At 42.8% G+C, this 16784-nt stretch overlaps 1 protein-coding gene and 11 non-coding genes across 12 annotated transcripts; 6 read left to right on the forward strand and 6 right to left on the reverse strand.

The window, feature by feature from the left end:
• Positions 1-309: 309 nt before the first annotated feature.
• trnae-uuc lies at positions 310-381 on the reverse strand. Its single transcript has one exon. It is a non-coding gene; the product is annotated as a tRNA-Glu (tRNA).
• A 134-nt stretch (positions 382-515) lies between these two features.
• Positions 516-587, forward strand: trnae-uuc. The gene has a single exon. It is a non-coding gene; the product is annotated as a tRNA-Glu (tRNA).
• A 708-nt stretch (positions 588-1295) lies between these two features.
• Positions 1296-1367, reverse strand: trnae-uuc. The gene has a single exon. It is a non-coding gene; the product is annotated as a tRNA-Glu (tRNA).
• Positions 1368-2859: 1492 nt separating this feature from the next.
• On the reverse strand, positions 2860-2931 carry trnae-uuc. Its single transcript has one exon. It is a non-coding gene; the product is annotated as a tRNA-Glu (tRNA).
• A 943-nt stretch (positions 2932-3874) lies between these two features.
• On the forward strand, positions 3875-15748 carry tmem116 (transmembrane protein 116; the record flags this gene model as incomplete). The annotated part of the gene is made up of 7 exons (XM_046042257.1): positions 3875-4024; positions 5897-5946; positions 6079-6162; positions 6381-6516; positions 8842-8986; positions 9128-9207; positions 15207-15748. Coding segments are annotated over 7 exons (816 nt in total), but the record flags the coding sequence as incomplete, so codon positions are not given.
• On the forward strand, positions 7141-7212 carry trnae-uuc. Its single transcript has one exon. It is a non-coding gene; the product is annotated as a tRNA-Glu (tRNA).
• trnae-uuc lies at positions 8590-8661 on the forward strand. The gene has a single exon. It is a non-coding gene; the product is annotated as a tRNA-Glu (tRNA).
• On the reverse strand, positions 12638-12709 carry trnae-uuc. The gene has a single exon. It is a non-coding gene; the product is annotated as a tRNA-Glu (tRNA).
• On the reverse strand, positions 13035-13106 carry trnae-uuc. The gene has a single exon. It is a non-coding gene; the product is annotated as a tRNA-Glu (tRNA).
• Positions 13322-13393, forward strand: trnae-uuc. Its single transcript has one exon. It is a non-coding gene; the product is annotated as a tRNA-Glu (tRNA).
• On the forward strand, positions 14303-14374 carry trnae-uuc. The gene has a single exon. It is a non-coding gene; the product is annotated as a tRNA-Glu (tRNA).
• On the reverse strand, positions 14899-14970 carry trnae-uuc. Its single transcript has one exon. It is a non-coding gene; the product is annotated as a tRNA-Glu (tRNA).
• Positions 15749-16784: the final 1036 nt, after the last annotated feature.

Below are 16784 nucleotides of genomic sequence, written 5' to 3' on the forward strand. Positions count from 1 at the left end.
GATGACTGGCAGAAGATTGTTGAGGCTTGATACAAAGCTAACGTCATCTTGTAATGACCGCTCTTAAAGTTAATCTACAGACTAACGCCACCGTTCTCAGGGTATGAAGTCATCAAGAAAAGCTCTGTGTAGTTTGAGACGCTCAAAATACCTGGAGACAGAACGGTAGGGACACGTTTCCAAAAGCATGTAGGAAACGTAGATGTCCATAAAAATAAACCAGCTGCACAGTTTCAGTTGATGTGCTGAACCCTGATTAAAGTCTGTCAGAGACCAACGTCACTATTAATTTACCAGCAGATAAATCAGTTCCCATACCGGGAATTGAACCCGGGGCACCTGGGTGAAAACCAGGAATCCTGACCGCTAGACCATATGGGACATGACAACAATGAAGTGACAACAAAGATTCTCCCTTCAGGGTGTTCTTGTCAGGTAACTTCAAGAAACTACACAAGTTCGGGAACATGAGTTCATTATGGTCTCAGAGTTCTCGATCACATCATAGTCACATGTCCCATATGGTCTAGCGGTCAGGATTCCTGGTTTTCACCCAGGCGGCCCGGGTTCAACTCCCGGTATGGGAAATTACTTCTTCTAAAGCTGCTGCTACTACTGGTTATACATACATATATTGGGACGCAGACCAAGACTCCGGTGACTATTTCATGTATTGAATTCAAATACGTGTTCACGTGTAATAATAATTAATTCAAACATAATTAATTCAACCCAGGTGAAAACCAGGGATCCTGACCCTTTAACCAGAGGATTTCAAAGTGGAAGGTGGGCCTCCCCAAAGGGGGGTCCAAACTGTTTCAGGGGAGGCTCAGTGAGTGGAAGTTAAAAACAAAAGTCATTGGTTATCAAAAGGAGGTCACGTAGAAGAGGCTAAATGTGTGTGATGTGGTTAAAGAGGGGGATTTTAATGTTGTTTTTTTGGGTGAAAACCAGGAATCCTGACCACTAGACCATATGGGAAAAGTGATGTCAACATGATCGAGAACTCTGAGACCATAATGAACTCATGTTCCCAAACTATTATAGTTTCTTGAAGTAACCTGACAAGTGATTTGAGAGCCAACAAAGCTGTTCTAAACGTTTTCTACGGCACTTATTAGTTTCTCACTATGGGAAAGCGGGAAAGGTTTCCTGCTTTTCAACTCGGTTTAAGTCCCGGAATGGGAAATTAATTTTGATGGTAAGTTGTTTAACTACATGTGAAGACAAATTCCTCATATTTCTCCTGGTACTATATACGTATAGAGTGAGCAACAACTAAACCAATAAGGAAATTCCCATACCGGGAGTTGAACCCGGGCCGCCTGGGTGAAAACCAGGAATCCTGACCGCTAGACCATATGGGACACGATTATAATGTGCATGCTTAGAACAGCTACTTTGGCTGTCAAATAACTTGTCAGGGTACTTCAAGAAACTCCACTAGTTTGACTGTCGTGGCTCAACTGTTGAGTTTTAATGTGATCAAATAACATGATCATGATGGTCCATAGTCTCAGACTTTCAAATCCCATAATACCATATGGGCCTTGGCTAAAGTTAAAGATGGGCATGATAATAGATTATGTCGTCTTGAGATGTTGACAACAGAATAGTTTGGAGCATCACTTCAAAGACCCACATGATAGTTGAGCTATCTTGTGAACATAATTTAATTATTTTCTCACAGCAGCACTGACTCCTGGGATGGGAAAGTATTTCTTCCAAAAGTATTAATGATGACACTGATGATGACTGATTTTGGTGTTGACTGAGCACAGTCTCCGACCCTGTTTGCTGATGGCTTTCCTATAGATCTGCAGATGTCACTTCAGTCACTGTTCCCATTGAAACACGAGCCAACTGAGCCATCTCTGTGACTGAAGCCCCGACAATGAACCCTCTTTCAAAGTCACTCAGATCTTTTTCTCTAACCATCCTGTTACAAAACCAGAATCAACTGGGCCTGCTCAGCATGTTTATACCTGCTGCAGAGCATGATTGGATGTTTGTTGCTTAATTGTACCACCTGTGTGGAAGCACATATAAATATGAGTTCCTGAAACCTGGACCCTGAAACTGTTTGGAGCCCCCCTGGGTAGGCTCACCTCCCACTTTGAAAACCTCCCTGGATCCCTGGTTTGCACCTGGGTTCAAGTCCCAGTATGGAAAATTAATTATGACAGTGAGTTTTTTAAATACACATGAACACGTATTACTTTGAATTGAGCGGTCAGGATTCCTGGTTTTCACCCAGGCGGCCTGGGTTCAACTCCCGGTATGGGAAACTAAGCTTATAATGATGTCAGCTCAGTTGTATCTGTGTAGTTGCTTTCTTTGCACAATAAGAAGACATGTAATGTAATTTAAATATAGAAGAAACAACATTTGCATTGTCCAATAAAAGTTACTCATTACTCCATTATATTCTCTTATAGTTTTATATTTTGAATTGTCACCTGCCAACTGAGTTTTTGTGTTTCCACAATAAATTGGTGCTGAAAATTTCTCCAGAATGAATGAAATTAAGTGTTTAATGACCCCAAGACACTTATACTCATATATTTTAGCATTAAATATTTCTTCAAAGCAGTGTTAAAATATCTTCTCGTCTCGTCTCGTGAACACAATATCGTGCATCGACTTTTAAGTACAGCATCTGTTGACTGGCCTAAATGAGAGTTCAATGCATCAAACTAACCGGATGTTTTAATGAAGCAGGAACGATCTTTGTATGTGAGCCAGAGGGGGAAGACTTTTCTTCTTCATGTGTTTAAACAACCCAGTGAGGTTATTCATTTACCAGAAATTTAAACAACCGAACATCACTAATAGTTTTATCCAACACTAAACTATTGTTTCCCATACCGGGAGTTGAACCCAGGTCGCCTGGGTGAAAACCAGGAATCCTGACCACTAGACCATATAGGACATGATTAAAACAGTTACGTTTAGAACAGGTTTCTTGGGTGTCTGATAAGTTGTCAGGGTACTTCAAGAAACTAAACTTGCTTGGGGTGGTGATGGTGTAATGGATGAGATGTGTGACACTGTGACCCATCCACCATTGTGTCCCTGAGCAAGACACTTAACCCCTCGTTGCTCCAGAGACATGCGACCTCTGACATAAATAGCAATTGTAAGTCGCTTTGGATAAAAGCGTCAGCTAAATGAGTAAATGAAAATGTAAAAAACATGAGTTCTTAAACTCCCAAAGTTGCAACCATAATCACCTTCTTGTCAAATGTCCCATATGGTCTAGCGGTTAGGATGCCTTCCAGTACAGGAAATAACTAGAGTAACTAAAGTTTAGAGGTAAGGTATTTCTCTTTCTGGGAGTTGAACCTGGGTGAAAACCAGGAAGCCTGACTCCTACTCTGTTGTATTGAATCACGATTGTGCGACAACGCATTGTTTCAAGTCCATACTGCAACGTGCTCCAGCTTTCTTTAGAGGTTATACATGTTTCTTCCTAAAACGCAAACTGTATTCAATTTGGCTCAACATTCAAAATGACCACAATGGTCCTTTAAAGTCATCTGAAAAGCCTGTTTTCTTTCGTAGTCAGAGTATTTGGTCTAATGTTGAAATATTTATTCTACAGTAAACAGACTGATATTGGTATTTTGGGGCTGTTTGTCCCAGACGACCTATCCAGAACTGATCCTGAACTGGGTCAGTCTGGGATGAAATAGAGCAGCAGAACCAGGGCAGACGTAAAGAGCTTCACAACACATTCCTGACCTACATTTATTGTTCCGAAGCATCGAGCCCGGGTCGGCTTCTGGTTCAATTATTTATCTCTTGTTTAGGCGAGAGTGTGCCGCCAAACACAAACAAGCCCCAAGGAAAGTAATTCTGATCGCCCTGTCAGGTGAGATTTTCCCGAACTGAAAACCTCCTGTTTTTGTTCTGTCAGATCCTCTACATGGCCTCCTTCTTCTACACGCTCAACTACATGTGGAACCTCTACACCGAAATCAGAGAGAAGCTCTACAGCTGCATGACCGGATACTCGGTACACGTACGTGCAACCACCACACATATCTCTACCTTGTTTACACGGCAAAGGCCTCGTCTGACTGAGCTCTATGTTTTTATGTGTGTGTGTTTAGAATAAGAAATGACTGAGATGTTTTTGCAGGGATGTTGTTGCCATATTGTTAATTTAAAATCTGTTTCCTCTTATTGAACATCTCAAACACCAACGGGTTAGCTTAGCTTAGCATTAAGACTGGAAACAAGGGGAAACAGCTAGCCTTGCTCTGTCCAAAGATAACTAAATCCACCTACCAACACCTCTAAAGATGGCTGATTAACACTATGTCTCCTCTGATAATCTGTTCAATAACCGAAGTGTTGGTTTTACTGGGGCATTTTGGGTGCCGGACTATTTCTGGGTCAGGACCAGTAACTTCCTGGCAACTGCTCCCAGCATTCATTGCCATGGCATCATGGCATTGATGTTTTTATCTGTTCCAGCACAAAAGCCCCAAAATGTCAAACTAGTTTGTAATTTTCTGCCGCCAGGGGTCTCTCACATCAAAACAGTAACAAAGGACGTAGTTTGGTGACATCGTGAAGTAGCGTGGGATCATTCTTATCCCAGGACATCACATACGGACGCATGGTTGAGGCCCGTTGGCGTCGGTGTAGGATATTTAACAGAAGAGCCTGAGTAAGGAGGTGGCGTTGGGGTGGCAATGCCACAGAGGACAAGACACATGCCTTTGTTGTTGGACACCTGGATTCAATTCCCCATTGTGACACATCCACCGTTGTGTCCCTGTGCAAGGCGCTTAACCCCTTGTTGCTCCAGAGGCGTGTGACCTCTGACATATAAAGCAATTGTAAGTCACCTTGGATAAACGTGTGAGCTAAAATGAATAAATGTAAATGATCAGAAACTGGACACCCAGGGCACCAGCATTTGTTTCCCATGAGAAACATTAAACGTTTTTATTTAAATCATGTAGATCACGTAAGTAGCGTAAATTATGCAAGTAACGATGTTTAACTTGCGTAAGTTAAATCACGTTAGTGCGTTAGTTATTTTAACCCAAACCATGATCTTTTCCTGAACCTAACCAAGTAGTTTTGGTGCTTAAACCTAATCAAATTAAAATGTTTCACAACGTTAACCACTAGTTTTATTTTGAAAGTCTAATGGGACGTTGCATATTTATTCTTCCTAACTTGACCACGGAGCCCTACACCTGCACAAACGACGCTAAAGGGTACCCAGGGCGTTAAAAAGCAACAGCAAGGGGTCTTGACAAAGTGTCCTTATGTGACAAGTTGAGATGAGAACGGGTTGTTTGGGTTTAGGCACCAAAAACTTAGTTAGGTTTAGCATAAGATCATGTTTTGGGTTAAAATAAGTATGTTAGTTATGTGAATTAAATTACGTAAGTTAAGTAACTAAAAAGAGTCAATGTTTCATGACTTTTTCTTTCACACGGGAAACAAACACCACTCTCCTGGGTTACGCAACCACCTCTTTATTCTGACTATTCTTTTATTTATACTAGGCCTCCTTTCAGTGTTCAACAATGATGCTAAAAGATACCACATGTGTCGTTACTGGACACCAAATGATGTGACAAAGCGTAGGTATTTGTCACCCTGGGAATGAAAATAGGCTGTTTCACTTCAGGCAGCTCTTCCCGGTTGTTCTCCAAAACAAACGGACCTGGTGAATAAAACCAGCAGACACACTGAATAAAGCAGTTTCACGTTAAAAATCAGTGTTTCTCCGACGCCGTTCGCACACTGCGAGCCGAGCTGCCGCTAACATTTGCTCAGCTTGTTTCTCTGATAACTTGCAGATTCAGACAGAATTTAAATGAGTTTTGTCGTTTTTAAATAATCTTTCCCATCTTTTTTTTTTTACCAGTTTTCCAACAGAGTGAGCACCGCTGGCAAAATCACTGCGCTGTTTTCAGGGTGAGTACAAACTGTCCAGCAGCGGGATATAATGATCTCTCTACTGAGGTCCAATTAAAAAAGAATTGAACACATGTGTGTATTGTTGCGGAATTTGGATTTTAAATGTACTTCACCTCCTCTGGTCCTCAGTCTGTTTCCTGTGCTGCTGATGGCACCTGTTTTCATACAAGGAAACATCAGCCAATGTCAAGCCAACTTCAGCGAGCCATACAGGTGAGGAGAAAACCTGCAATGTTCAGTCGCTATCAAGGCACACTCACTAACACGTCTGCAGTCACTCATGATAGAGTGGGTTATTTACTTTCATTTCGAAAGGATTAAATATTTTATTTCACTTAAAACAGAAGCTGCTTGAAAACTGTTTTCATTTTTAGAACGTGTGTATTAAAAATAGTTTGTTTTGACCCTCACTGTGCACCATACCAAACCAGGTGTCTGCTGATGCACACCGGAGCGCTGTATCTTACCTCAGAGCACCAGCAGCCAATCAGAGCCTGCAGCCTGCTGCACACCTACTGCATGGGCATCTTCCTCGCCACCTTCTTCCTCACACTTCTCAGCATCATTGTGAGTGACGTGGCGTGACTTGCCACGCGCATGTCATGAAAGGACATAAAGTGATATGGCAGGAAATAAAAGAATATGATGTGATGTGACATGAAACGACTTGAAAAAGATCTCTCATTTGAAAACTGATGCCCCTTTTAGAATATTTCATTTCCCATACCCGGAGTTGAACCGGGGTCACCCCGACCACTGGACCATATAGGACAGAAAGACTAAGGGTAGGGTAGGAGGGTTGCGAATTTCCCAAATGTGGGAATCTCAACTGCATAATTTGTGGTAGTGGGGGACTGCATTCACGCTCTTCCCTATTTTTGATTGTTTTTGGCAGGGGAGGCATTAGCTCAGTCTGTAAGGACTTGGCTTGGAAAGCAGTGGTTGGCAGTATCAAGTCTAGCACGACCCATGTTGAAGCTGCACCCTGAGAAAGGCCTCAAACCCTGGACTGGTCCCCGGGGCTGTAGGATGGCAGCCCACTGCTCCTAAAGAGGATGGGTCAAATGCAGAGAATGAATTTCCCCTTGGGGATCGATAAAGTATTGCCGATTCTGATAAAATCAAAATTTTATAAAATGCACAAGGTAATGATTGAGTGAGCAAAACTGCCTATAAGTATCAGAAGCTAGTTCCCATATGGTCTAGCGGTCAGGATTCCTGGTTTTCACCCAGGCGGCCCGTGTTCAACTCCCGGTATGGGAAAGTAATGATCTTCTTTTTGAAGAAGATCATTACTTTATTTAGTCCCACAAGGGGAAACTCACTGTTTTCACTCTGTTATTATGTTAGTATTTTTACACACAGGTCCGAAATACACACACGCACATGCACAAACAGGACCAATAGCAATGTCAGATTTCAGAGTGAGGGGGCTGCCACTCAGTGCGGCGCCCCGAACAGTTGGGGGTTCAGGGGCTTGCTCAAGGCTTCCTTCGGCAGTGCCCTGGAGGTGAACTGGCACCTCTCCAGCTACCCAGTCTAATCCTTACGGATTAGGTAGTTCAAATGTCTGATGGGCTTTAATAAGGGTTTCCGTACCAGGAGCTGAACCCAGGCCTACTTAGTGAAAACCAGGGGTGAGTTCAACGGCGACAAAACGAAGCGAAAGGGTGGTTCCCTGAACACCCTGTTGAGTACGCAAGCACACTGCATTTCCCTGCCCTTTTAACACCGTTGTGTTTACAAACTTGTTGCAACTGACTGGGTAACACCTGCGACACGCCCACCAAACAGAAGAAAACAAACATAGAAGCCCGTTGTGGAACGTTTCAAGGAAACATGTCATTCAATCAAAAACGTTTTGAGATTGAACTCGCCCCAGGAGTCCTGACCATATTGTATATACTCATACAGGACCAGCTTTCTAGGTTGTTGAATAATTTGTCAGGTTAAGCCTAGTTCATGCTACACGATTTTTAGCCCGATTTGCCGCTCGGCAAGCTCGGCAACCGTCAGGCTGTGATCAGAGGTAAAACAGCGATCGATCAGCGGTCGCCAGTCGTTATGTGTGAACTACTCAAGGACGCATCAAAACGGCTCTCGACACATCACTGACACATCACCGACTCCAGCCAGATATCTAGCACGCCAAATATCTGGAAGAGTCGGCCGACTCGACATCCACATCCAGCCAATGAGAGCAGGCAGCTACTTTTTCACTGCAAAACACTTTTTACTCCCCTCCAGCTCTCTGTAGCTCAGACGATCCCTGCTACCTGCACTTGCTAATCCATTCTTTCACACAGATTCTTTGTCTTTATAATTGCTATCTTTATAATAACAAACAGCTGTTTCATGTGTAGGTTCGCGTCATTTCCCGTTTCACATTTCACGTGTGTTTTCTTGACAAAACGTGGTTTGGAGACCAGCGTCGGGTGACACAGCCGCTGTCAGCTCATGTAGTGTGTGACCCCGTCACCGATCAGTCAAAATGACTTCAAGACTCCCGTCAATAAGTTGTGTAGTGTGAACAGCACGGCAATCGGCCGATGCTGAAAGTCGTATAGTCTGCACGAGCCGTTACTTAAAGAACCTAAACAACCTTGGGAACAGGGAGTTCATTATGCTGTAAGTGTGTGCTCCCGTATGGTCTAGCGGTTAGGATTCCTGGTTTTCACCCAGGTGGCCCGGGTTCAACTCCCGGTATGGGAAAGTAATGATCTTTTGCTGAATTAATAGGTTGTTCAAATATCTCATGGGCCTTAATAAGCATTCAATACTTCAACTGCACTTTGCAGCTAGGCTAGCTGCTGTGGAGCAGTAGTGTTTCTGTTCAGTGTTTGGACCACAAACCAAATGGTGCTGATAACAAACTCTCCTCTTGTGCTCCAGGTGCTCGTGGTCAAAGCCTGTCATATTTACAGGCGGGTCGTGACATCAAACGGTTACTTAGGCAACCAGCAGCGGGCCTCCTTTCGTGTGATGGACCGGCGGATGCTCCTTTACCCGTTGATCTTCGTCCTCTGTTGGGGTCCAGGTTTGTTCCTTCATCCTAATTCAGACCGCCGTGGTTAGTGAACATATGAGACTGGAAGTTTCTGATGTGATGGATGATGTAAGCAGCGTTAACAGGGTTTGAATCTGTGTCTGAGGTTGTGTTTCTGTGTTGTTTCCTCAGCGGTGGGTCTGGCATTTCTTCAGGTGGTTAAACCCACAGCGGGTCAGGGCAAGGCCGGGGTCGCCCTCTACATATCACAGGTCAGTCTGCAGCCGGACACCTGCGAAAAAGTGTCAACAGTGTAACATTTAAATTACATGCATGGACAGTCTGTGGGGTCGTGATTCTGTCTGTCATATGTTTCTGCTGAACAGCTCAGAATCACTACTTGGTGTCACTGGCACTCCACAATCATGGTTTACAGCTGGACAAAACTTCTTCCATGTCTTCCACATCCCCCCTTTCTCATGGTGTCCCCCAGGGCTCGGCTCCTGGACCATTTCATAAATACTTATATTCTCCCACATCAGCATGGCCTCAACCTTCACTGCTATGCAGACGACACACAACTCTACATACACACCAAGGCTTCGGACCCTCTGTAACCATCCAACCTGATGGAGTGCTTAAATTACATTAATGCTTGAATGAGCTGCAACTACCTCAAACTTAATCAGGATAAATCTGAGGCTAACCCAGAATTGGGAGTAACACATTACAAAAGCATAACAGTGATGTATTGCTTTTTGCTGTTACGCAGTAATAGAAAGCATTACTAATAAAATTTCTGTAATATTATACCCGTTACAATCTCAGTAACGAGCATTAGAATGCATTTTAACCTGAAATTAAGTGGTGTTTTGTTTTTTCTATAGTAATTCAGCAACACAGCGGAACATTTCAACACCCACAAAAATGTATAAAATCTGTGAGTAACGGAGTGACGTTATTTCCTGTTACTGGATTCGATGGTTGAGATTGTAGACAGGGTGCAAACTACGGGGGCTCCCCAATAATTTGTTACATTTTGGCAATGTGCTATTTTTGCAATGCGTTTCTATTTTTTCATCTTTCTCATCATGGATCATGTGTAAATAGAATTCTATGTGATTTCTTTAAAGAGTTGGTATTGTGCTTTTTGGCTTTTTTCCTCTCCTTCATTGAGTTATATTCCTTTTTTGTGCATGCAATAGGTTTGCAAAGTGATAAAGCCCAAAGTCCAGCCCAAAGGGCACATAGACACTCATCAACTGAGCCAAGATAGTTTGACAAAACTTCAGACTAAAGCAAATACATAACAAAGGTCTGTCCTACGGAAAACCAGGAATCTTGACCGCTAGACCATATGGGACACGTCTAAGCTTAGCGATGACTGGCAGAAGATTGTTGAGGCTTGATACAAAGCTAACGTCATCTTGTAATGACCGCTCTTAAAGTTAATCTACAGACTAACGCCACCGTTCTCAGGGTATGAAGTCATCAAGCAAAGCTCTGTGTAGTTTGAGACGCTCAAAATACCTGGAGACAGAACGGTAGGGACACGTTTCCAAAAGCATGTAGGAAACGTAGATGTCCATAAAAATAAACCAGCTGCACAGTTTCAGTTGATGTGCTGAACCCTGATTAAAGTCTGTCAGAGACCAACGTCACTATTAATTTACCAGCAGATAAATCAGTTCCCATACCGGGAGATGAACCCGGGAAACCAGGAATCCTGACCGCTAGACCATATGGGAGAGGGTTATAAGGATTGCCTTTAGAGCAGCTTTCTTAGGTGTTGAATAACTTGCCAGCTAACTTCAAGAAACTGCACTAATTTGACAACATGAGTTAATTTTAGTCTCAGAGTTCTCTATAACCTTATAGTCAAATGTCTCATATGGTCTAGCAGTCAGGATTCCTGTTTTTCACCCAGGCAGCCTGTGTTCAACTCCTGGTGGGAAACAAGTTATTGACGGATAAAATTATTAGTGATGTTTGGTTTTTTAAATTTCTGGCAAATAACTTGTCTTCTGGTAAATGAATAACCTCACTGGGTTATTTAAACACATGAAGAAGAAAAGTCTTCCCCCTCTGGCTCACATACAAAGATCGTTCCTGCTTCATTAAAACATCCGGTTAGTTTGATGCATTGAACTCTCATTTAGGCCAGTCAACAGATACTGTACTTAAAAGTCGATGCACGATATTGTGTTCACGAGACGAGACGAGAAGATATTTTAACACTGCTTTGAAGAAATATTTAATGCTAAAATATATGAGTATAAGTGTCTTGGGGTCACTTAAACACTTAATTTCATTCATTCTGGAGAAATTTTCAGCACCAATTTATTGTGGAAATGTCTTTATTTAACATTTAACAGAAAACTTCAAAATATAAAAATATAATGGAACATAATGCAGTAATCAATAGCTGTTTTTTTTAGCTTAATTAACTTTTATTGGATAATGCACATTTGTTTCTTCTATATTTAAATTGCATTGCATGTCTTCTTATTGAGCAAAGAAAGCATTTTCATTTGTTAGTTTACATTTGTTGTTGCAACCTATTTTTAATGAAATTGTGCTTTCGAAGAAGTGATGGGGACACGTCCCCAGTGTAGATGACTGAGGTAGGTCATTTGTTCGCACGGCTTTTCTTACCACTGCTACGCAGACGATACACAACTCTACCTATTCCCTTCCCGCCCGATGAGTGAAGGCTTGCCACCTTCAACTAAACCTCTCTAAGACCGAACTCTTGGTCATTCCAGCCAAGCAATCTATCCACCATAACATCAAACTACAAATTGACTCCTCAACCATCACTCCAACCAGGGTGGTGAGAAACTTGGGTGTCATGATTGATGACCAGCTGTCCTTTTCAGACCATGTTGCTGCTGTCTCTCGGTCGTGCCGCTTTGCTCTATACAACATAAGGAAAATCAGGCCCTACCTCACTCAGTACGCCACCCAGCTTCTGGTACATAAGGACTCATGTCACTCCATTACTCAGTGACCTCCACTGGCTCCCCATGGCCTCCGGAATCTCACTAATGCTGCATAAAGAGTGACTACTGGGTCTGCACCCATCTACCTAAACTCCATAATACAAACTTACTTTCCTTCTCGGCCGCTACGCTCCTCCAACGAACGCCGCCTGGCTCTGCCATCCCTTCACAAAAAGCAATCCCAGTCCCGGCTATTCTCATCTGTGACACCACGATGGTGGAACGAGCTACCACACGCCATCAGAGCAGGGGCGTCCCTCTCTAACTTCAAGAAGCTCTTGAAAACTCATCTCTTCTGAGAACACTTCCTCTAACTCCTAACCTCTAACATGCACTTCCTGTGCTCTTCTTCTTCTATCCCCTACAGTGATCTTGTATTGATTGCACTTTTTGTTAACTCTTACTTCCTTCCCTAGGTATCTACCCCATTGATGTGATATGAACTATGAGCTTGTATGTATTTGATGCTCTGTTGATGCTTGTATGTTGTTCCTCAAATGTAAGTCGCTTTGGATAAAAGCGTCTGCCAAATGAGTAAATGTAAATTACATGTGAACAAATATTTGAATTCAATACATGAAATAGTCATTGGAGTCTTGATGCTAATATTTGAACCCTGCAGGTGCTGCATCTATATATAGTATGTAGAGAGTGAGCAAGGCCCCAACCAATCATTTATAATAGCTTTGGAATAAATCAGTTCCCATACCGGGAGTTGAACCCGGGCCGCCTGGGTGAAAACCAGGAATCCTGACCGCTAGACCATATGGGACACGTCTAAGCTTAGAGATGACTGGCAGAAGATTGTTGAGGCTTGATACAAAGCTAACGTCATCTTGTAATGACCGCTCTTAAAGTTAATCTACAGACTAACGCCACCGTTCTCAGGGTATGAAGTCATCAAGAAAAGCTCTGTGTAGTTTGAGACGCTCAAAATACCTGGAGACAGAACGGTAGGGACACGTTTCCAAAAGCATGTAGGAAACGTAGATGTCCATAAAAATAAACCAGCTGCACAGTTTCAGTTGATGTGCTGAACCCTGATTAAAGTCTGTCAGAGACCAACGTCACTATTAATTTACCAGGAGATAAATCAGTTCCCATACCGGGAGTTGAACCCGGGCCGCCTGGGTGAAAACCAGGAATCCTGACCGCTAGACCATATGGGAGAGGGTTATAAGGATTGCCTTTAGAGCAGCTTTCTTGCGTGTCGAATAACTTGTCAGGTAACTTCAAGAAACTACACTAGTTTGGGAACATGAGTTCTCTATAACCTTTCAGTCACCTGTCCCATATGGTCTAGCGGTCAGACCTCCTTGGGTTTCACCCAGGTTCAGCTCGTGGAAAAAAAAATAACTTTAACTTTACCAATTATTTAAGTATATCCCATATGGTCTAGCGGTCAGGATTCCTGGTTTTCACCCAGGTGGCCCGGGTTCGACTCCCGGTATGGGAACTGATTTGTTCTAAAGCTACAATTGGTTTAGGTGTTCCTTACTCTATACGTATATAGTACCTGGAGAAATATGAGTAATTTGTCTTCACATGTAATTAAACAACTTACCATCAAAATTAATTTCCCATTCCGTCACTTAAACCGAGTTGAAAAGCAGGAAATCTTTCCTGCTTTCCCGTAGTGAGAAACTAATAAGTGCTGTAGAACACGTTTAGAACAGCTTTGTTGGCTCTCAAATAACTTGTCAGGTTACTTCAAGAAACTATAATAGTTTGGGAACATGAGTTCATTATGGTCCTGCAGATGTTGAAGGACCTCAGCCTCCTCAGAAAATAGATGCACCTCTGGCTTCCTGTGGAGGACCTCAGTGTTCTTGGCCCAGTCCAGCTTATTGTCCATGTGCACTCCCAGGTAGATTCGGCTTCAGCAGTACTTCTGATTTGTCTCGTTGGTTGCAGATCTGCAGAGTGATTTCTGCTTCCCAAAGATTAAAGTAAAACGTTTAAAGAGGTGGTATTCTGCTCATTTTCAGCTTCCAAATCTTATTTAGGGGTTCTACCAGAACAGGTTTACATGGTTTAATTAAAAAAAAACACCATATTTTTTGTCATCCTGCACGTTGCTGCAGCTCCTCTTTTCAGCCTGTGTTGAAGGCTTCGTTTTAGCTATGGAGTGATACATCTTGTCTCTAAATGATCTTTGTTGGAAGTTGCACATGCTCAGCGAGGTCAGCGAGAAGCCGGTAAACAGCTTGGCCTCCTGACCACTAGACCATATGGGACATACTTAAAATAATCAAGTTTAGAACAGGTTTCTTGGGTGTCTAATAACTAATTTTGAGAAAACTAAACTAGCTTGGTAACATGATTTCATTATACTCTTGAAGTCATGACAACCGTTACTTTCATGTCCCATATGGTCTAGCGGTCAGGATTCCTGGTTTTCACCCAGGTGGCCCGGGTTCGATTCCCGGTATGGGAACTGATTTGTTCTAAAGCTACAATTGGTTTAGGTGTTCCTTACTCTATACGTATATAGTACCTGGAGAAATATGAGTAAACAACTTACCATCAAAATTAATTTCCCATTCCCTCACTTAAACCGAGTTGAAAAGCAGGAATTCTTTCCCGCTTTCCCATAGTGAGAAACTAATAAGTGCCGTAGAACACGTTTGTTGGCTCTCAAATCACTTGTCAGGTTACTTCAAGAAACTATAATAGTTTGGGAACATGAGTTCATTATGGTCTCAGAGTTCTCGATCATGTTGGTGTCACATGTCCCATATGGTCTAGCGGTCAGGATTCCTGGTTTTCACCTGGGTTGAATTAATTATGACAGTGAGTTGTTTAATTACACGTGAACACGTATTTGAATTGAATACATGAAATAGTCATCTGAGTCTTGATGCTAATATTTGAACCCTGCAGGTGCTTCATCTATATACAGTATGTAGAGAGTGAGCAAGGCCCCAACCAATCATTTATAATAGCTTTGGAGTAAATCAGTTCCCATACCGGGAGTTGAACCCGGGCCGCCTGGGTGAAAACCAGGAATCCTGACCACTAGACCATATGGGACATGTGACTTCAACATGATCACCCAGGCAGCCTGGGTTCAACTCCTGGTATGGAAACAAGCCTTTTATACAACTGTGAGCTTATTGTGGACAAAATAAACATCACTTAAACAAGCACAGAAAAATCAACCAGCAACCAGCATAAAAAGTGCAAAACAACCGAAATGATCCTCTAAAATGTGCAGGGAAATTGAGCTGTTATAGTTTTAGTAACTGGAGCATGTCTTCTGTCCTCAGGCTTTCACCTCAGCCTCTCAGGGTTTCCTAAACTGCCTGGTCTACGGATGGACCCGTGCACGTCTCCGCCGAGCCGGCAGGAGGGTTCTATCCCGAGACGTGGATACTCAGACGCCTCTCCTGAGGGCGCAGAAGAAAAGAAGCTACCAAACGCTCCGCACCCTTTGCTGAAAGAAAGAGAAGTGACAAACTGAAAGTGAGACTGAGTAGGTGTTTTTTCAGTCATCTGCTGCAAAGACTCGAGAGGAAAGATCTATACTTTCACTTCAGTCAGTGAGAGGGAAAACACCGGGGCTGAGTCTCTGCAGGGGTTTTGATTTCCACCTCAGATCCTGAACCACTGAGGCGAGAAAAAAGGGAAGAAGAAGAAAGAGGGGGACTTTACTACGAGAGGAAGAGCACGCATTGAAAGACACGTGGCTGCATTCACTCTGTAAACAAAACCTCACGGGTGGTTTGAAGTTATATTTAAATCTTACAGTTTAGAACAATTGATTTTTTCTTACCTTAAAATCAGAATCAGAATCAGAATCAGAAATACTTTATTGATGGGGAAATTCTTTTGTCACAATTGCACTTGTCAAAGGTAGTATATAAATATAATAGTATAAATATAAAAAATAAAGACAAATATAAAGGTGTGTGGGTATGTACAATATTTACATTATTAAGAATTATTATGGTGAACCAAAAAGGACAGGTGAATAAATAGCAGCAGAGAATATTGCACATAATTATTAAACAGGTAATATTGGACAGAAAATAGATAAAGAGGTCTAGTTTAATAACTGACTAAGTGTCAGACACAGGCAGGAATGACTTCCTGTGGCGCTCTGTGGTGCATTATGGGGGATGAGTCTTGCACTGAAAGAGCTCCTGTGTTTGAGCAGCACGTCATGGAGCGAGTGGGAGACATTGTCCCAGATGATGTGTAGCTTAGACAGCGTCCTCCTCTCTGAGAGTCCAGCTCCAACCCCACAACGTCACTGGCCTTGGATGAGTCTGTTGGCGTCCGCTACCCTCAGCCTGCTGCCCCAGCATGCAACAGCAAACAGGACAGCACTGGCCACCACAGACTCATAAAACATCCTCAGCATCGTCCTGCAGATGTTGACGGACCTCAGCCTCCTCAGAAAATAGATGCACCTCTGGCTTCCTGTGGAGGACCTCAGTGTTCTTGGCCCAGTCCAGCTTATTGTCCATGTGCACTCCCAGGTAGATTCGGCTTCAGCAGTACTTCTGATTTGTCTCGTTGGTTGCAGATCTGCAGAGTGATTTCTGCTTCCCAAAGATTAAAGTAAAACGTTTAAAGAGGTGGTATTCTGCTCATTTTCAGCTTCCAAATCTTATTTAGGGGTTCTACCAGAACAGGTTTACATGGTGTAATTTAAAAAAAACACCATATTTTTTGTCATCCTGCACGTTGCTGCAGCTCCTCTTTTCAGCCTGTGTTGAAGGCTTCGTTTTAGCTATGGAGTGATACATCTTGTCTCTAAATGATCTTTGTTGGAAGTTGCACATGCTCAGCGAGGTCAGCGAGAAGCCGGTAAACAGCTTGGGTTCGGCTGGACTTTGGGC

The sequence above is a fragment of the Micropterus dolomieu genome, unplaced genomic scaffold, assembly GCF_021292245.1.
Source record: "Micropterus dolomieu isolate WLL.071019.BEF.003 ecotype Adirondacks unplaced genomic scaffold, ASM2129224v1 contig_12213, whole genome shotgun sequence".
Taxonomy (NCBI): Eukaryota; Metazoa; Chordata; class Actinopteri; order Centrarchiformes; family Centrarchidae; genus Micropterus; species Micropterus dolomieu.